The 22,013-nt window shown below is 34.8% G+C and overlaps 1 protein-coding gene across 2 annotated transcripts in view; it reads right to left on the bottom strand.

The window, feature by feature from the left end:
- Positions 1-888: 888 nt before the first annotated feature.
- Positions 889-22,013, bottom strand: part of cnpy1.L (canopy FGF signaling regulator 1 L homeolog) — a 71,476-nt gene continuing 50,351 nt past the window's right edge. For both annotated transcript variants that reach the window (XM_018267134.2, XM_018267135.2), the window contains exons 4-6: positions 6,465-6,671; positions 5,500-5,596; positions 889-1,199 (exon numbers count right to left, since the gene is read on the bottom strand). In XM_018267134.2, coding sequence (XP_018122623.1) covers positions 1,165-1,199; positions 5,500-5,596; positions 6,465-6,671 — 339 coding nt within the window. In that variant the 3' untranslated portion in view covers positions 889-1,164. The remainder of the gene's footprint in view (positions 1,200-5,499; positions 5,597-6,464; positions 6,672-22,013) is intronic.

Here is a 22,013-nt window from a genome sequence, read left to right on the forward strand (position 1 = left end):
TTAAAAAAAAAAAAATAGCTGCAGCATTCAACTAGGCTTTTTTTAGATATAAAGCATCTGGTTGACCCATGAAAATGCTAATTAATTCATCTTTTCAGCATAATAGATGCAGAAGGCTTTGTCTCACTTAAAAAGCTATTAGTGGCTAAAATATAATTAAAAGTAGTCCTCTTTATCAAATGAATTACTAATGTAATCTGTCTTTCTTTGCAAATGGCGTCTCCTGCAATAGTGTGACATCAGTTTATATTTATTAACATGAGGTGAAATATGGTGAACAATTACTTGTCTGCCTATTGATCAGACATACTGTAAGAACATTGCATATTATTTGACAATAGATCAATAGCCATTTTACCCCCCTGTCCTAGTCCTTACCATGCCTCAGTTTAATGACACTAAAAAATAATTCATACATGGCAGAACCAAGTAGCAGTATTTAAGCACGGAACTTATCAAAAACTCTTGTTCATTGCTCCACAAAGACGGATGTAATGCTACAACCCCTGCAATTTTCAAAACAAGAAAAAGGGGTGTGTGTATATGCGTGTAGCACCTAGGACTGTGCTGAGCACATAACTTTATGTAAAGCACATGCCCAATGAAAGCCAATCAGAGCAGCCACCTAAAGTAGATGTTAGAACACAAAACACTACATTTATACAGTTGAAGGTTAAAAGCGTAAAACTAAAATCCTATCTTAAGTTCATGGCTTTGAATTGTCACCTACAATACTTTGATAATCAATGAAGTTTACTTGGAAACTACAGAACAATATTTTTACCCCCAAATTAATTCCTTGATTGTAAAGATAATAATGATAAGTGTATCAGAAATCAATATAATTTTCTTCATAACATGAAATAGTTCTCAAAAATAAAGACACTCTTTTTAAAGGGCACTTTTTAATCTTCGAATACAGCTGAAAGATTTTGAGAGCAGTACTACATAAAAAGGTTCAACTTGAAGTTCTTCAGTATGCAGAAAGATACAAAAAACAACAACAAAGCTTTGGACCAGTTGTATTAAATGTCTAATCATTGATTCACATAAGGACATAATACTTCTAGAAAACGTGACCAGATTTAAAAAATACTTTATAATGTCAGAAATTTTTAGTGTTCAGATTTATGATCGCAGGCTCTGGAAAAGTTGCAAAACCTTTTACAATTCATTGTGCAGGGATTCTTTACAAAGACCTAGAAACAAAAACAAATGTTATTTAGAACAAAAATAGATGGCATGAAACCACTTTATACCAGCTTAAAAAAAGTCCAGATATAAAACCCTTCTTCTTTACAACTTAAATCTACTCTTCGATGCTTAAGTTTAGTATTTTGGCACTACCATATGTGTTCTGGCCTACAATTTAAACAGATTTCTTGCAAACAACCTGCACTGCCTGAAACAAAGTCATATCTACATTGTTAACATTTCTTAAAACTTGTTTATGTATGAGATTATATATTCTATCTATACTGTACACTGTCTACAATGCAGTTTTTAAAAAAAAAAAAAAATTGATGGACATTTACATTTTATATATTATAGAGTTCCATCAAAGAATATATAATCAGATTTGATAAACACTAGAAAATAATTACCTTCAACTGTTACTTGGTACAACCATAAAACACTGTATATCATAGCAATAAAGGCTTTAAATTGACTCTAGAATCAGGTTTCAGGAGAACGTTTCTAATGGAACAATTAACAGTGTAGGTTTTTACATTTGTTCTCCCTACAGGTTCATGTTTTAGAAAACTTGTCTTAAATGTTAATGCCACGGCCTTATAGAGAACTGTACGAAATAAACACAATCTAATATATATATATATATATATATATATATATATATATATATATATATATATATATATATATATATATATATATATATATATATATATAAAAGATAGATAGATAGATATATATAGTAAAGTATATAAAGAAGGCATCAGCAAAGATACATTCATGTCATATTTACTGGAGTCAATAGGGAAGCAGAGCGCATGTGAAGAGCCAAAATGTCAAGGTCAAAACAAATCTGCAAGTGAACATTTCTGCTTTCTAATGAAGAAGGAAGGCAGTGAAAGCACCATTATAAATATTAAAATGAAACGTAATGTGAAAGAAAATGCCAACTAATTTCCTTCCCAAGAGATCTAAGAGATCTCTTTCTAAGAGTTATTACATTTGTCTTTTCATATGGAAAGATTTATGTTAATATGCTGCTTGACATAAGCAAAGTTACTGAACATTTTGCTTTCAGTTGTTTGGATTAGAATTGGACTTTTTTTTTTTTTAAACATTCTTGGAGATTTTCTGCTTGGCTCATCAGAAGGCAAATTCGGAGCCATCTTAGTTTAATGCCTACTTTTGAGCACAGTCCTTCAGTCACAATATAGTGCAGGAGAAAAAGTCTGACAATTATGCAGTTCCAAAGTTATTTCGAAGTAAGTCTACGCAAGAATTTTCTGTAAAACCCAACTATAAATTTGTCCAAAAATTCTGGATTATTTTACTAAATTTTGCTCCCAGATATTTGTTTATTTAAATTGACATTTTGACAGCTTTCATGGCTCTTGCTCTTAAATCAGTGATGTATATAAATATGGCCTCCATTTCATTGCTCAAGTGCTACTCCTGGCTGGGTGCAATGAGAATTTTCCTTATGCTACATTAAGTTAATTTCTCTATTACATATTCCTAAACTTTCTTGAAAATTTTAACGATTTTGAAAAAAGAAACCTGCTCAATATCATAAATATGATTCACAGATAAGAATTGAAGATGTTGGTAAGGAGCAACTTATGTCTACTTGTACAGTAAGTATTATTTATCTAGACCTAATTTTAAATACAAATGCAGAAAAATATTTCTTATGCATTAAAGGTTACATTTTTGGGGAGTGTGTGGGATTAATTTTAGCAACTATTTGATGCTGAATATTAATCTGAAAAACAGAAGGCAAACAAATTGGTTTAAATCCTTTTCACATGGTCTTCAGATGTATACCTTGGCTGTCAAAGCAATACATTGATGAACATTTTTAAAGGATTTGTCCACTCCCAAAATAATTAAGGTATACTAATCAATAATCATTACTTTTGTTTTTTTAAAGAAAGAACATTGAACAAACTTTGACAATAAATGTACACAAAGCTGAAACTTTAGAAATTACTACTCGGTATGAGTCAAAAATAGAATATATTAAAGGTATCCCATTTTCCCAGTACAGGTGACACAGTAAAATTATGTGGGAAAGCGATTTTTACATGGAAACATCCCTAAAACAGGCCTGTTCTACCATTCACTTTAAAGTTGAAAACCAAGATATAACACTATTACCACTAAGAAAGGTGCATCAAATATATGTATAGTTTAGTCTTTTCTTGAAAGGAATAAGTATATCGGGAAACATTCAGCTTTAGTAAAATAAAAATTTTATTTCATTTTTGTATTTTACGATAATCGTGATATTGACACGGCTATGCAAAAATTGTTTTTATATTTTCATTTTGATTTGCTTAAAACAAATTAATCTAACGGGCAGAAAATTGGGAAATAAAAGCTGCATGACTACTCTTTAATTCTGTTCTTAAATAGCCATTCAATAAATAATAACAATAAATACAGTCTATTGTTACACAACTAAATATATTCCATAGTAAATAGTGATAACTAAAAGAAGCATAATTTGTAAAGACAATTCCCATTTATGTGGTAAACCAAACAGGATGATGCCTGGAAGGACTTTTACATTATTAAAATTGTACAGCATTTTTCCCTTTTTTTTAGGTAACAAACAATTTCATAATATTTAAATAAGCTTACAAGTATAACGGTCACCACTCACCACATTATAATTTATATGTAATGCAAAGATATATTTGTAATGCACAAACTAGTGCAGATGTAAGAGAATCCGAATCTGATTTCAATTAAAATGTATATATTATATATTGTTTTTCCTAAATATAAAATTGAAAGCATAACTAGACAAACGGGGTGAAATTGCTTATTAACCATGAATTATTGTTTTCATTAAATAAGTAAACAGTAAGAGCAAAACTAAGAATGTAATAGTATAACTAATATAATATAAATAATTTTGCATATTTTACGACACATTGCTGCATTACAGTACCATGGCCTATTTCAAATTATTCTTTCTTAAAATATTTGCCAATCTAAAATTAGAATTTAATCCCAAATGTGCAAACTAAAAGCAACTGTAAACTAGCAGTCAACAAACACAAATAATACTGATGCTTGCATTGAGGTATAGCGCAATATTTTATTGATTATAAAATTGACTGAAACACTGATTTTTTTTTTCACAATGGAGAAATGTGATTTTTTTTTCTTTTATAAATAACAGCAACATTGCTTAGTTATAAGAAAAAAAGGCTATTATCTTAAATTTGCTTGAAAGGTCACAACATTGTTTGAAAGAGCCACAAAGCAGCACACTTTGCAGTTTATTCTGCTTTACCTTCAAGCTCCCATAGATACACTATAGTACACGAAATGTCAAAACTTCTATCAACTTCATTTACAACCCCAGCTGCATGAGCGGAGATCTATAAGCACATACTGTTTCAATTAAATATTTATTTAAAACCTCAGGGTTTTTTCCTTTACATACCAGGATCTCAAGCCTTCATTTTAAGATGTCATTGGTTCGAAAATCAATATTTTATCTTGGATACATAATGCATTTTGCCCCCAAAACAGACGGTCTTTATGCGGCGGTGGGGGGAAAAAAAAAAAAAAAAAAACACGTCTGACTGCCGAACTATATAAAAGTGTCTTATCATGAAAAGACTGTGTTGGTTATTTCGTGTTGTAACTTATTATTCTTCTGATCATTAATATTTTAAGCAAAACCAATTATTGTGAATGTGAACTTGACTGGCCACACAAATAGATGTTCATATCACTGGGGTCTGCTGAGAAATCTCCATCACAAACATGGTGGCAATGCTCTTCCAGTTTAAAAGGTTACAGGGAACAGGGCTCCGATTTGTAATAGACATGTTATCTTAGTGGGAAATTAAATCAACCAACCATCGGTGAACACTTTAAAGAGTGTCAAAAGGTTAATGTATGTGGCACTGTTGCTGAAATGCCTTTGCTAATTTTATCAACAAAACTGGAATATTATAGGGAGATACACTGTGCCTTTTAACAAAGGTCTTATTTTTTTTTTGGCTGCTGGGACTATTTATGCACCAAACATTCCAAAAGTAGATTTTATCGCTTTTAAAAAAATAAAAAACTTATAAGAAAAGAGCACTGTTATAAGACATGCACAGTGGGGAAAAAAAAAGCAAAATACACAGACAGGACATTGCATCAGAAAGCTATTAATGTGATTTCCCAGATATCTATGAAGGGGTGGGATTTAAAAACAATGCATTATATTGTAAGTCCAACCTCCAGAAATGACAGGGGAGAAATAAATAAGCATGCTGTATAAGCTCTATCGTATACCTGTTTCCTCAGTGCACAGCTTGTCAGCAAGATTATCAGTCTCCTTGGTGATAACTGATAACACTTCGTCTTCATGCTCCTCTACTACTCGTTCACACTGCAAGACATTATCGGGGGGGAAAAAAAAGACAGGCAGGAATAATGAAGCCACAAAGTGTAGAATGAATTTAGAGTTTTGCAAGTTCTAGGACAGAAGGTTTTTGTTCAAAAGCATTTGGCTTGTGGCTCAATTTTACTTTGAAATTAGGATAGTTTAATATCATATTAAAATAATCTGAGACTTTAATATTATATTAAAATAATCAGTGATATGTATGAAATAATTAACACTGCTTTTAGTGTATTAATGCCTCCAAAAGAATATACATTTAAAAACACATAATAAATCTGGATAAACAATTTCTGATATTTTAATAAATACATTTAAAACAGATACGAATTTTAAACGTTTTAAAGATCATCGCTTATCGCTAGACTCTATGCTATGCAAGTGCCTACTATTTCGACAAGGCAAATTATTTTTAATTAGTACATTTTGAGCTGCAGAAAATTAATTTTTTTTTTAATATTCTTGAAGATTGCGTAAATCAAAATAAGCATAAAAATATAAAATCCCACTGCTTAAAATAATAACACTGTATTTATATATGGTTCATGTAGAACTATAAAATATGTAACTGTGGTCTACGTGGAAACTGAGAGTATAAGAGAATATATTACTCAAAACTTTGGAATAGGTAAAATTTTAAAACACAGCCATATCTTAGTTTTCCATGTTTCCTCCTCTAACATGAGCAATTCTAAATTAAATTTGACATTGCGTGCAGAAGAACAAGGTTATGTTTTTAAAACATACCGAATACATTAATATGCTGTCCTCCAAGTGGAAACTATCACGCATGTAAAACACAACAGCTTAAATCTTACAAGTTCAAATGATTCTGCATTCGTGCAGCAACCCTTACCGCATATTTTAAAGAGTTTGACTCTTCAGGATTGAACTGGAAATTCTTGAAATCCACTGAACCAATTCCCTCGTTATCTCTAGGAGCAAATCTTTTATATGATTTTTCCTGAGTTGTGGGGTCCACGTAGAGTCCATAATCATTCATTTTTTCACATACTTCTTCCAAAACTTCCGTCAAGTACAATTCAGATTTTGCTAAGGGTACCTTAAAAAAATAACAGAAATACAAATATACTGTTTAGTAACATGAAATAAAACAACTCCAAACAATAATGACAATGAATGATTTTTGAATATTTGCCTACAATATAAAACATTCTTGCAATCATTTAAAAAAAAAGATTTGCAGAAAAGCCATTGCTCGTGTTGTACTCCATTTTCAGTGCAGCTGTTTTTGTTTCCCAAAGGCTTCGTAAAACAAAACAAAAAAAAAAAACCATAGCTTACAAAATATTACTCCCAGGTTCTACAGTTTCATATTTATTTTGGAACAGCTGGTTCTTGTCTTTGTACCATTTCCCTTTCTTCTGCATTAAGCAGCTTTTACATGGAAGCTGCATACTTAGTGTCTGTCTCATCGCAAAATACTCAAAAGGGTCAAAGAGCACACAGTACTCCTGGTAACTGCAGGAAAAAAAACCAAACCCTAGTCTAGACAGGTCAAGGTGCAAGAAGGTCCTATCTCTTTAGCTTTTCCGGAATATTGGTGTGAAGTGAAGCCAAGTGCACAGTAAACAATCCTGATGCATCTTTGGGCCTTTAGAAGGCTTTCTCTCCACCCTCTGCTGATCAAAGTAGGAAGTTTTCATGACAACCACAGTCAAAGGGGCTGAATCACAAATGAACTCGATTTCTGCAATGTTGATATATCCAGTCTCTATTGTCTCCTTTCAGACACAGTATGAACCCTTCCGGTCTCAATGACTACATTAGAGAAGCACTTTCACATGTGTGCTTCATTTACACAAAGGGTTTCCTTGCTTCACCACCATCTGGACACAAATCAAATAAATACAGACTGGAGAATTAAAATTTTTGGCAAGGTTTTTGTTTCATTCATGCTCCATTTGAAATCCAGCCTTCTGGATGTGACATTTGTTTTACAGAGCTAAAAAGAACTACATTGTTTTGTCAAGCATATTTCACCACATTTGTTATTCATCTGTTTTCCGAATAAACAATTAGAATAAAAATATTTTGAGTAAAATACATTCTATAAAATAAAAATGTAAATTTACTATTTGCAAAGATTTTAAATTCATTATCTTTGTCTAAAAAAGTTGTGATATGTTGGCGCTCTAAAAATACATGTTAAGAATAATAAACATATAAATCTCCTGGAATTTATGAAAGACACTGAATAGAAACTAAGTAATCTCACTTTTAGAAGCAAGCAGAAAAACACTGGAGGCTAGAATAAAAATGATCTAAGGGTAGTGAATGTTATAGATTCCCAAACTTATATTTTAAATAATTTTTTGGTTATTGAGCTGTTCTTTGTATACTATAGTGAATTTTTATAAACCATTTCTATTCTATAGTGCATGACACATGCAAATGTAGCTTCAGCATGCCAACATCACAGTTTCTAAAGTCTACACTCACTTTTTAAAGTGGCAGTAACAGTTGTTCTGTTATCTTCATTCGATGTCTAGTTGCTGGTGAAGTATAGATCTACAAAACTATGCAGAACTTGTTTCTTGCCTTCAACTACTTTTGGGTATGGACACATTATATCAACAATAGTACGTGATGGTAATTTTCCAAAGCAATACATTGACATAAGTAGGTCTAAGTTTTTATAATCAAACCGCTGTACCCTGTTTAGTGCACATTCACACACAAATCTGTTTAACAGAGCATTTCAAACTGTGACCCCTGGGCAAGATGTGGCCTCCCAAGATATTTTTATTGTTCACCAGGACTGCCTAAGAACTCAGTAGACCATAATTTTATTATAGCTTCCAAAAATGTTGCTTGCTAACAAATTCAGTAACAGCAATGTTTCTTTTTGTCCCCCATACACGGCAGAGGCTGCTATTTCTGGACAGAGTCATTGCCTTATAGGCTAAATTCCAAGCTAAAAAGATTTCTTCAGTATTTCTTACACAGAAAATTGTGTTCCAGTTCCGCCTAAACCTTTTTAGCATGGACAATGCTACTACAAAGACCTTTATTGTGTTATTTGGAATGTGGCTAAACCACCACCAAAAAATATCTAGACACCTCATCTAGGGGTTCTTTCTGAAGCTTCTATACCTGTAAATCACTTTTACAGGTGATTCACTTTCTTGTACTGCTAAGAACCACCCCAGCTGCTCAAGTCAATTATAACATACAGCATGGCTATGACAAGAGAAATAATCAGTTCTGGCCAATAGTTAAAGGACCAGTAACAGCAAAAATTTTCTAAGAAAAAATATGTTAGTATGCTACGAAAAAAGACGCCAACACATATTAAACTTTAAAATCGCTAAGTCTTTAATAAGAAATAACTTACCGAAACTCTGGCGCTCGATTTCTCCTCCCTGGCTATCTCCTATGTGTTGGTGTCTTTTTTTCGTAGCATGCTAATTCATTTTTTTTTTAAATGTTTTTGCTGTTATGCTGTTACTGGTCCTTTAATAGACTAAAATGCATTCTGAATCAGGACTACATTAACACAGAATTTAGGGAAAACAAAAAAGGAGAAGTAACTATTCCTTCGGCTCTTGATATTTCCATAAGTGAAATACACATAAATATGGCACCGTTAATAATAAATGCAAAGAGACAAAGCTGTGTGAAGTGTGAATTAAGATGAATTAAGAAAAACTTGTACTTAGGAGAAACAAAATTCAGGTTAAAGACAACTATTTGTCTAACTTGATGTTAATGACTCAAACAAACCCACATTTACTTATCGATATGAAAGGGAATAAGTGGTGTAAACATTGCACAGGGAAAACCTGTGAAACACCACTTGAACCTCAAGAAATTAGCTAGGTAGTGGCTCTTTGGGGGAATCTTACAGACATGGAGGTGGTGGAAGCTTTGGAGGAGTTTTACAGACATGCAAGTGATAGAAGCCTGATGTACATAACCTAGTATCAGGACTACAAGAAACACACACAGGGCGTTGGACCAAAACATTGCCTAGTTTGTTGGCACAATAAACCACTTTCACAGGATTCGGAGTGTTGCAGCGTGTGTTTCTAGGAGTTATATATATATGGGTCCTTGGCAGGGACTTAAATTATTTAAAAAACGCTACTCATCCCATTCTCCAACTCACTTCAACCACAGTAAATACAACTCTAAACCATATATATTATAGAAGGTTATTGCCATGGTCATGCTGCTTTATCTCTTGTCCAAGGGCAGGTGATACAGCTGGTACCCCAGTAATCACTTAACCCTAACCCCTCTAACTCTTTTATAAACCTGAAACTCTGTGCTTTATGGTCTCTGTTCTGCTTTGCACACAGCTCTCAAAATCAGTTTGAATTACAGCATACCACAAAAGGAGAAGAGGCGGAGATAAATGTAGAGGAAAATTGTTCCCTGAAGGCTTCTGTAGTTGGCACAAGACCAGTTTAAAAGAAAACACAAAGAGGTTGTGGCAGATACTCGACTGCATAAAAAAACTCAACCAGTGCATCACGAGTAACCACAAGGAGAACAGGCCTTCATCATGCATTAAACATGGCTGTCTCTAACATATTTAGGTTATTTATAAGTAGTGTATCTGGAAGTCACTTTTCTTTCCCTTTGTTAACAATATTACACTATCATAAACAGAGTATAATTAAAAGGAGCTGTGAAACTTAGCCTTATGAATGTAATTTTGTGATGTGAGAAGCCTTGTGCTTTCATATGGTCACAACTCAGTGACTTCTAATATATGTTCAGCTCACAGCAGGGGTGCATTGTGCTTGTGTTTGCATGAAGATTGACTGCTATTAGAGGTCAAAAGCCGCAAAAAATGTATACATCTACAGATTAACAACAAATAAAATAGTTCTCTGCAGCCGCAATTCAATGTAAAAATTAAAAAAAAATTTGAACAGATTAAAATAACATTATGGGGGTTATTTACTAACAAAAAGTAACTCCAGCACACGTAACATGCTCAAGGGATTGCTCCCGTGTTTAATGTCAATCCAACAATACAACGTTTCGGGGGCGTACCCCCTTCGTCAGGTTATTTACTAAAACCTCGATTTTTTCTGGTCATGGTTTCTTGGGCAAAAACTTTAATTTTTACAAAAAAAAAAAAACTAAGTTTTCAAGATTTATTATACCCCGAAGCTGCAAAATGTCTGAATCCCCCATCTCAATCCTGTCAATGTCATGTAGAAGTTAATGGCAGATTTTACAATTTGAAGATATCGTGATCTGCACTGGGTTTGTACTATAATCTAAAAATTCTGGGTTTTCGGGCGATAACTAGAAAAAACAAGCAAGGTCGTCAAATCTGAAAAATTTGTACGATTTGAGTTTTTGCTCAATTTCTTAAAGTTTTTTTCCCAACCCAACTTTTAGAGTTAAGATAAAATTATGGATGGGAGTTTGGTTAAGATTGGTTTAATAAAAGTATGCGATAAATTTTTAGTAAATGACCCCCTATACCACCATCAAGGAGTCTGCTAAATTCCAAATTAGCTTGAAAAGTCGAATTGAAAAATAGCTTTAATTTTGCTAATACAACTCCCTTTGACTAGGTGAACTTTCCAGCTTTTTAATGCCCAATTTTTATAGTTGAGCTTTCACTTTTTTGCACTTAATAAATCTTGAAAAATTTAGTTTCTGAAACTTCATGTATTCATGTTAAAATTGCAGTAAAAAGTCAAATGTTGAATCTGTCTGTAAGTGCTCAAAAAGGTGAAAACATTTAAAAATGTTACCTACTGTATTTATAAAAAAACTTAAAACAAGATAAGAAACATGGCTAGATATTATCTAATTTCTGTAAACTATATAAGAGCTCCTAAAAAAAAATCATTGGAAGAAAATGCTTAAATTTGCCACCAAAGCTTGGTGCTGCCTTTTTGAACAAGGCTTGACTGTCCCTTGCTAGGACCCATTATTTGTAAGCAATTATTTGGAATGAAGGGGGGTTTAGAATTTGTTCACTTCCCATGAGGTTAACACTTAGATGACAAGATTCTTGGAATCGTCATGGCTGCCTGTAACTTTAAGGTAAAAAAACCCGGAAATTATCAGACATTATGGGGGTTATTTATCAAAGGACGAAAAAAATTCTAGTTTTTCGAGGGTAGTTTCAGATAAAAAAAAACCCTCTAATTTTTTTTATATTTATTATGTCCTGGAGCTGCAAAAAAGCTTGAATCCAAAAATACTCCAGCTTAAACCTGTCAATGTCATGTAGAAGTCAATGGCAGAGGTCCCTTGAACCATTTGAAGATGTTTTTAGCTTTCGTGAGTTTTGTTTTTTTTGGTGGCTTGCACTCAAAAACGTGATCAATTTGAAATTTTTTCACCGATAACTCAATCGATTTGAGTATTGAAGTTCCCCCCCCATTGCACTGATTCAAAGTTTTTATATTCAGGTTTTTACATAAATAAGTAAACATTCAAGTTGTGAGTTTATTCAAGGTATCAGCTATTGAAAAGAGACTGGATTGGGGTGGTCATGCAAATGTTGGAACTCTTTATTATACAAAACTGAGCTGAGCTAGCATTTGCTAGCTTGAAAGGCTATTGCTTTACACTTTCCTTTTTTCGATACTTAGGCCAGATTCAATTCAATGAGAAAAACTCGTCTCCTAATTCAATTCTAAATTTCCCCTTGGACTTATATTGAGTTTTCGTGAGATAAACAATCAGATACCTTTTCCTCATAAAATTTAATCTGGCTCTTAATTGCATCTGCCTGCAACATAGACCATTAGTGGCATCTTACAACACCATTATAACCACTTTCCAGAAGAAATAAGGGCAGATACCAATCATTTTAACTAACAAGCATGAACCTATGAGCAAGCAGAGTAATAACAACACTGGTTTTCATTTTTACACTATACAATATTTCATCACTATTGCAAAACAAAGGTGCAAATTGGTTTATTTTCCTTTATAATAAAATATTTATTTATACATCAACTGGCATACCGGTATAAAAACACCTTAATGTGTGCATTATAATATTGATATTTTTTTGTATATATAGACAATGCATCTAAAAAGCATGCAATATGGAAGCTCCTTAAGTCAAATGGGCTAAACAGGAGAAATACTCTGTGCTATAAAAGAAAAAACTTAAATTTTCCATTAAAAAGCATTAAACGCTTACTTACTCGTGTTGACCTTCAAAAAATAACCAGTGTAATAGCAGCTTGAACAATCAACGCTAAAACTCAAGACAATTAATGAAAAAAGGCAAAATTGTTTCCCAAATTGCATTTCCTAATAGATACTACTATTATATATTTAAAAAAATATTCAATAAATGTTTTGAATAGCAGTCAGATCCATGCAACAGGACAATTAATTTTGTACGATACAGTTCTAATATCCTAACCAATTTTCAGTATTTTTCTGAAGTTAAATAGAACAATGGGTATTTTGGGGATGGGGCAAACTAATAAGTTCTCTTACCGCTTTTTAAAGTATCAGGAATTTGGAATGGTTCTTGTCAATGAACAATTTCCTATTGTAATTATACCGGAGACAAGGCTTTCCACCCAGAACAGACTCTTAGAGATACCAAGCTCATTAAAATATCAATAGAGAGGGAGCCATCATTGTAACAAGAGGAACTCTCTCGACCAAAGTCAAAACTATTATCTGCATTTAGAGAATTAGAAGTTCAAAACTGCTGTACTGAAGAGACATTTCCTCTGTAATCTAGTAACCCTATCACTGCCAACTAGGCTATGAATTCTCTGCCACCCAGCTGGAAATAAAAAAAAATTGACAAAATTTCTACAGTTTTAGTAGGCATCATTAAACGGTATTAGTTTAAGAACAAATTAGTAAAAATGCACAACATTAAATATTAATCTGGAAATATTATACATGTCAAAGAGCTCGGATGAAGCAGCCATTGCATTAAAAATGTCTCCATCAAATGAAAAGGGGACCCATTATTATACAATAACTAGCTTTTATTGGTTGGATAAAACTTGGTAGAATTTTAGCTGATTTTGATGTGATTTCACAAGACCACTTTTTGTAAAAATGCAATGTTAAAAAAGATCTGCCCCAACCAAAATGCAATCAGAGTTGATAACTTTAAATGGGCTGAATATAGCCCAATTTACAACTAGATATGTAACTAAATATAGGCCACAATATATTGCATTGTGCAAAATCATAAAAATGATAGCTTTGCCAAATAAATATGGAATTCTTTAAATCAACTGCACCATTTTGGGCAAAACTAAATTGCAACAAGGAGGATAGAACCAGCCTTAATGCGTTACACCAAGTTGTCCATAGTTAGGCTTATAATATGCTAAACCAGTAATGTTAACATGTAATTAAAAATATTGCACATCTTATATTTCTTAATATAAAGAGATCACCTTGAAATTAGTTTTAGTTTTTTACAAAATGAGCTTTTTTTTTGGTTTTACAAATACGTTTAGCTCCTAAATTAAACACAGTTAAAGTCAATATTTAGAAGATTCTGTTCCAACCTTACATGCTGTAGGCTACAACAGGAGAAAGATAAATGCACAGTAACACTAAAGACATGACGAGCTCTATAATTAGCTATTATGGTAATTGAATCCACAGTGATTTTGTTGGGTAAGATTTCTTCATATAATATGCAAATAGCTTCAAAAGGTTTAGTTTATTAGATAATATAATTAGAGTCTTGTCGCTGTTAATGTTAATGAGGAACAATAGAAGGGTTGAAGGGAGTAAGGAAGAATATGAGAAAAATATGTGTGCAAGTGCCTCTGTGTCTACATAGATTCATGTGAAATTAAATTTTAACGGGAAGTGACCATGCGGCCTACATTTAGGGGGTTATTTATTAAAGTCTGAATGCCCGAGTTTTTATACTATAAAATCACAATTTATAGTGAAAATTATTTTTTTTTAGGATATATTATACCCCGAGGATGAAAAATGTCAGAATCTGAAAATCAGGCATCTCAGACCCGCTGAGGTATATAAGTACTTGGGAGAAGACCTGAAGATATCCTGATCTGCGCTGGGTTTTGTCCAATAATCCGAAGATTCTGTGGTTTTCAGGGAAAAATCAGATTTTTTGGGGGGCGGAAAATCTGAAAAATTTGTATGTTTCAAATTTTCCCACAATTTTCATGATTTTTTTCTGAACTGGAATTTTCACGGGAAAATGGATTAATAAATAAGAGAAAATAACCCGTCAGGATTTGGTCGGAGTATATTTTAGGAAATAACGAGGTAAATTCGGATTTTGATAGATAACCCCTTTTAGACTTTAATATGTAAATGGACACACGCATGTATAAGCACACAGCCAATATACAACAGAATTTTTGTTCCCTACCACAGTCATTCATCGATTCACTTAATATTCACTTTAAGCAAATTTATGATTCAGTTTGTTCTTTTATCTATTTAAAACAAGCAACAGGAAAATAAAGTCTACATGCCAATAGAAATGATTTAGCCTCCTCCAAAGTCATTTTTTTGATGCCAGCAATGGGAGGTCTACGTCTTCCACAGGCAGAAAGGTAAATGGGTAAACAATGTTTGATTTTAACCATGTCAAGCTCCCCTGAGCAGCAGGGTTGATCATTCTCAGAATTACTAAATTAATTACAAACTACTGAAGATCATGAAGAACTTAGATACTGAGGAACAATTAGCCAATGCATTTTCCAAGCCTGATGAGGTGGAAACTCCCGGTACTTCCCGGCACAAAAAAGGTTAATGGACCAGCTTTCCAACTTCTTCAGCAACGACCTGTGTGTGTTTTCAGATGCCTCTGGCACGAGGAAAAAATTATTAAGAAAATGTTCAATTAAAGAGAGTAATATGTTTATGTCTGCCAGATAAATGCTTGTATCCTTTTCTTATTTTGTAATTGACTCACCCATGCTTTCACTAAGAGTCTTAACATTTTAATTTTGAAGTCACATCCAATTAGAGAATTACAGGCATACAACCTCTCTAGAATATTACAGATGAAGTTCAACAGGAACATTTGATTAAGAGGGGGTGGAGGGTGAATGTAGTTATCATAAAGTTGTCATGAAAAACACTTTCCTAATTTACTGGAAGGTACCAAAATGCGATAGAGAAACAAATGTAAATCACGTTCTATATTAATCAGTTTACCTTATGCAGATGGAAGTATGCAGCAGATTAATTTCTTATATAACTCTTGCCGTGAAGGAGGGTAAAGTGGAAAGTCACACAGGAGAATAATTACTTGGAGCTGCAATCCTCCTTTATGTGTTTAAGATTTTTCAATGCTAGACTTAAGTCCGTTAAAAAAAACTGTTTATTAGATCAGGTATTTACAGAGAATTTTATCAATTAAAGATACAGGGAGACACATGTCAACAACAGCTGAAGAGCCACAGGTTGAGAAAATCTCTTATATGGTGTTATTGGCGCCATCTTTCCCTACTGTCACCATTGATCTATTCAGACCGATACAGTGTGTTGGCCTGGTATATTATAGAGTTAAACCCAAACCTCTTCAATTCTTTATCTAGTATCTCTAACCTAATCCCACGTTTCAGCAACCTGTCCTCCTCATCATAGCTAAACATCCCTTTCTGCACTGCTAGGGTATCATCCTACAAAGAATATTTTAAAATAAGGCTGAAAAGGGAAAGAATTTTTCCAAGTTCTTTATATACTGTACCACTGCTACCTGAACACAATTGCGTATAATAGCTAACCTCCAGCTATTCTGAAAGGGTAAATTTTGCTTTTCTGGCATGACACTTTTCCCCCACCTATGTATTCATAGGTTTTCATGTTTTACACAAGCTTGACCTGACTGGATGCAAATGATATTCCTCGTATTTTTACAACGGTTTCACCTGACTGAATGCAAATGATACGGGTTGTCTTCCTATTACAATTTGTCAGGTTTGGCTTTTTTCCCATTTCTTTGCAAAGTAATCTGAATTTTCTACCAAGCTGGAGTATGAACAGTAGCATTCAACTATTTGTTTATGTCTCAAAATGGCAGCTGTCATCCTACTGGGTTCGGTTGACGCATTCTCCACATGCAAAAAAGGTCATAATAAGTGATACCCTCTTACTTTTTTGTATATTTAATGGAAAACAAATGGCACAGAAACCCTAAATACTAATGTGATGTAGTGACTATAACATATGAGAAATTGCAAATGGCTTACAGCCAGCTGGTAGAATTATTTTTCAGTTCAGGGGCACTGTAAATTGCGAAGAATATTTCAATAAAAGCAAAAACAGATTGAAAAGTAAAAACTAAACAAATCAGTGAAATGGAACGTAGATATACTCCCTCTTCAAGAACCCTGCTAAGTAAGTTAACTGGCCGACACTGTGCAGCACAAATCTTATGTATACCCTGTGAGGTCTATAAAATTATGGAATCATTTCTGTAAAAGCTTTAATAAGCTCTTCCAGCACAGTTTTATTAGGCCTTTAAGAATATGAGCTCACATACAAACCCCTCAACAAAGGCAAAACCTGACCTATCATAAAAAAGCCTTATACTTGGTGTGATCATTTTTCCGCAAAAGCACATTTATGAAAATGGGTTGTCTCTATAAAAAGCTTTTTATTTAACCTTAGCTCACCTTATTTTCAAAAGGGAGATAATTATCAAAAAGTACAGATAGTCTAAACAATAGAAACACTTTTTCTGACATGACATCAGATAACGAAGGACAGCCAGAGGAAATCGTGTGGATCCTCATTTGACTCTACCAGGGTTTAAGAAGACACTTGCATCTAAAATGTTTGTTAGAAATGCAATAGGGAAAATTTTCTAAATTGTATTCTTTATAAGGGCAGAGACACTTGCTTAGATTGGGGAGCTTAGCCGCCCCGGCGACAAATCTCCTCTTCTTCAGGGCGACGAATCTCCCTGAACTGCCTCCCCTGACTTCCCTCCTGCTAGAATGTAAATCGCTGGCGGGATGGCACTCTGAGTGTTTTGCTTTACGTTCACCCGAAGTTGCCTCACAAGGAAACTTTGGGCGACTTTGGGAAACGAAGTGCTCCAAGTGCCATCCCGCCGGCGATTTCCATTCTAGCCATTTGGAACACAGGGGAAGGCAGTTCGGGGAGATTAATGACTCCAAAGAAGAGGAGATTTGTTGCCGGGCGACTAATCTCCCCAATTCTGAGTGTGTGTCTCTGCCCTAAAAAGGAACACCTAAACTAATGTGTAGTATGCAACATTTGAGGTATGAAGCTCATTATCTATTGATTAGCCCATATGTAGTGCTTGAATTGGGGCGGGATGCGGCGGGATGGCATCCCACCACATTTTTTTTTCAACAAAATGCATCCCGTCAGGCGGGATTCTAGTGTTTAGCATACTGGAGCGTTTTTTGGGCTCTAGACAGGCAGCACGATTACAGAGGCAGCATGCCGTCCATCCGAATAATTGTCCTAAGGCACTGAGGATTGTGCGCGCTACAAACTTCCCCTTTACTTATGCGCACACGATGTCCTCAGTGCTGACGAGCCACTGAAACCCCACTGACAAGAGTCTTTTTGTCCTGTGTGTCGCGGCTGAATGACGTTGGAGAGGCTCCCTGACGTCACTATGCGGTGCCGAGTGCTGGAGCTGACACAGAGTGGGCTGCTTGGGGAGCAGCTGATTAGCTGTGAGTTCGAGCGAGGGAGGCGAGCCTGTAGCAACTAATTTCTACCGGTTTAGAATCCTGGGATTTGTCGTTGCACAGCAAGTTTAGGGCGGCAGGTAGGCGATCCCAGAGCCAAATAGGGCAGACATTTAAGGGAGGGTGTGGGGCAGAAATCGAATACAGAATCCATGCCTTTGTGACACTGGCGAGTCCACCACATTAACACATTCATTCCCAGAGAAGCTGACACCTCGCCGATCCCTGTTTATTCCGCAGCAGCCAAAGGACTATTAGAATATATGAAGCATATATAAAGCATGGTGCTGTGTACTCTGCAAAACCATGCCTGCAACTTGTTGCCACAGAATAAGGAATAAACAGCACAAGGACTTGGGGGAGGTGAGAGAAGACGAGTCAGGCAGGGGCTTGTACATCTCCCTCCTCAGCTCAGAATACTGTTATTCTCTGTGCATTTCCCCCCAACAGACGTGACTAGTCCGCCAAATCCAGTCCGCGCGTTACACTTACCCCGCCCCTCCTGCAGTGTGTTTGCATCTCATTGCGTCTAATCGGGCCCTGCGCCCCCTGCAGTACTCCCGGGATTGTAGGTGCAGCTGCACCAGGGACCATGCCCCCTGATATGAGTCAATATAAACCATTATAAGTTTTGGGTGGCCTTGTAGAGCATTTTTAGAAGTCTGCTCAAAAAATGCATGTACTTGTGAAAAAAGCCTACCAGATGTGGAATAAATGATCCTCGGGAACATCCAGCTGCTTTATGTATTATGTGGGGACAGAGAGAAGAAAAGGTTGGTATTACATCAGAGCAGATGCCTTTAGGTATTATGGTGTTTCCCTGTTGTGACTTTGTAAAACCAAAATTGCTCCTGTGTATTTCTCTTAAGGAAACCTCCTTATTCTACTCAGGGGGAAAAATCTGAGCTAAAAAAGGAGTCATTGATTTATAATCATCTGTCAGGGGTCTCAGTTTGGTATGAGTTCCCCATAGTTACCGTAGGGATACACCAGCTTTTTTTGATTTTGCTGGATTCTGATTGAGCCACATCAGAAATAAATCCAAACGAAAATTATCATGTAATATGTTTAATTATCACATGACTTTAAACCAGGTTACCATTTTTTTTCAAGATCTATTTTTCCCCCCAGAATTTTGCTAATATGTGAAAATTAGGGTTCGGATTCAGTGAACTTTCAGCTACCTTTTTCTGACCAGCATATAGCATCTTATCTAAAGCATCATGTTTCATGCATATGTTTAGCATAATTAAATCACAGCATAAATGTCTGCATATCTAGGGGGTTATTTACCAAAAGTCAGGTTGTTTTTACGATGAACAATTTGAGTTTTTGAAGGTATTTTTCAGTGAAAACTCAATTTTCGAGTTATAAAAACCCCCAAAGCTGGAAATAGGTTGAATCCATAAAAACACCATCTGAAACCTGTCGAGGTCATGTAGAAGTCAATGGCAGAAGTCTCTTGAACCATTTGAAGATGTTAGTAGCCTTCATGATGTTCAAGGTTTTTTTTCCAGTGGGTTTTGCTCAAAAACTCAAATCAATTCTAGCAATTTAAATTTTCTTTCGCCGAAAACTTGATCAATTTGAGTATTTAAGTTTTTTACCCCGACTACACTGATACCAGTTTTTTTTACATTACAGTTTTTTCTTAAATTAGAAACCATTCTAATTTGACCATTCGAGGTCTAAAAAAAGCTCACAAAGCTATAAAACTAGACCTTTGATAAATAAACCCCCTATTTACATAATAAAATAAACCAACTTAAGTGATTTTGGGAGATTTTTGTGCAGTTTCTCTGACTACATTTGCAGCATATATAGATGATTTACTTCTTTCATTAATAGTTATCTTGGGCAGACACTTGCAAAACACCAGTAAACACTCCTAAGGCTGTTTCATTAAAGAAGCAACACATTCTATTTAACTGGGTGGACAGGCATCTAGTTATAAAGCAGAAGCCACCAAGTATATAACCAAAAATCATCTGTCCAGAGACAGCAATGAAATGCTTTAATAAATGTTTTTGTGACCAACACATGTGAAATACAAGCGTCATCTGGTATCTCTGTAAAATGAGAACCAGGTAATCAAGTTGGGCTGGGGTGGCAATATATTTCCATAGGCTAACTACAAATTAGTACTCTGGCCTACGGAAGGTTTTCAAGCCTACAGCCAAGTGTGATACAACTACAGAGGATACTTTTTACCGTGGTGCAGTGTCGCACAGGTTAAGTACCACTGTGTTAGCGGTTGCTTTGGGGGATTTTTAGCTTGCTAGGTTTTCATAGCTGGATTTCAGTGAAAGTGAAGGGCTTCCCCAATACAGGGGTCAGGATTTGGGTGGCTCAGGAAAATGGTCGGCCAGCTGTATAAGGCCCTCATACCCTATGCATGAAGTTAAGAATGGAATTTTCTAAGGTATAAAAAGTTCTCAAAAAGGATTTGGAAGAATCCTGAACCAAATCCAAATTGGTATATGCAAATAAGCATAATTTAAAAGGGATCTAACGCCACATAATTTTAAGTGTTTGGATTTGGTTCGGCAAGCCCCTTGAAATTCAGCCAAACCTGAATCATGAAGAAAAAGGCTAAGATTTGACTGAATCCCAAACCAAACTGGGCTTCAGGGCATCCCAAATAAATAAAAAGTAAAATAATCACAGAATTTGCAGGCCAGGTACCTTAACTGAAAAAATATGAACCTTGAATTAACAAGTGGATAGCTTAATTGTGAAAACTTCTTTGGACTTTCACACATACATATGATTGAAGGTTGTGACATTACTAAAGGCTAACGTGTCTGAACAACAAAAACTACAAAAAACTTAAAAAACTACAAAATAAAATGTTTGGGATCCCCACATAGAGGGTTAACCGTTGAGAGACTAAAGGAAAATATCTTTAACACAAGGTCAAACTCAAAGGGCCAACAAGTCTTTACAATCAAATAAAATAACCCACCTAGGAAGCTTAAAAGAATTACAATGCTATTTTTTGTATTTACAACATTTTTTTAATGGAATTATTAAAAAAAATTTGCCTTATTAGCCATCCCCTTGAAAGTGAAAAATTATTTCTAAAAATGAATGGCACTGAGAGAGCTGTAAATGAGCCATGGTTGACATAGCAAGGTCTGTTAATTGCATCCCACAATCAATAGCCTGTGAGAGAACGTAACTGCTGTTGTTATATATTGTCAAGCCTTTTGAAAAACATCTAATAAGCCACAAAAACTAAAAAAGTAGGCAATGGCCGCCAAACAACCGTTGTATTTTTGTTTTTTCTCAGTGTAATCAATAATTCAAATACAACAGAGGCAGCAGCCAATTTGGCACAGAGCCTTTGCTGCTTAATAAATAGCAGAGTCAATCACAGAGGATTAGAAGCAGTCACTGCATCCATTTACACATTGCAAACACAGGTGGTGTATATCACATTTACCCTATGATTAGAGGTGGCTAAGAAGGTGCAGTATCTTCCTTGACCTTAAGCAGTTCAGCTTTCTGGTTAATCCAGTCCGTTTGATTGATCACACTCAGTGTTTTCCCATAACATGTATGTGGCCTCGGCTTTTTAAACTATGTGAAAGAAAAGTTTCCGCAAACCTTCCCTTTCAACATTTAGGATTTTTCTTTTCTCCTGTCCTAGAAGTTCACTTAGTCTGAGATTCCAGCTGTATTTCAAGGTTTCACAGCAAACCATCCCTTGGTAAGAAAAGTGCTGACCTATAATGGCCCTCCAACAT

Source organism: Xenopus laevis, chromosome 6L (genome assembly GCF_017654675.1).
Source record: "Xenopus laevis strain J_2021 chromosome 6L, Xenopus_laevis_v10.1, whole genome shotgun sequence".
In the NCBI taxonomy this organism is placed as follows: Eukaryota; Metazoa; Chordata; class Amphibia; order Anura; family Pipidae; genus Xenopus; species Xenopus laevis.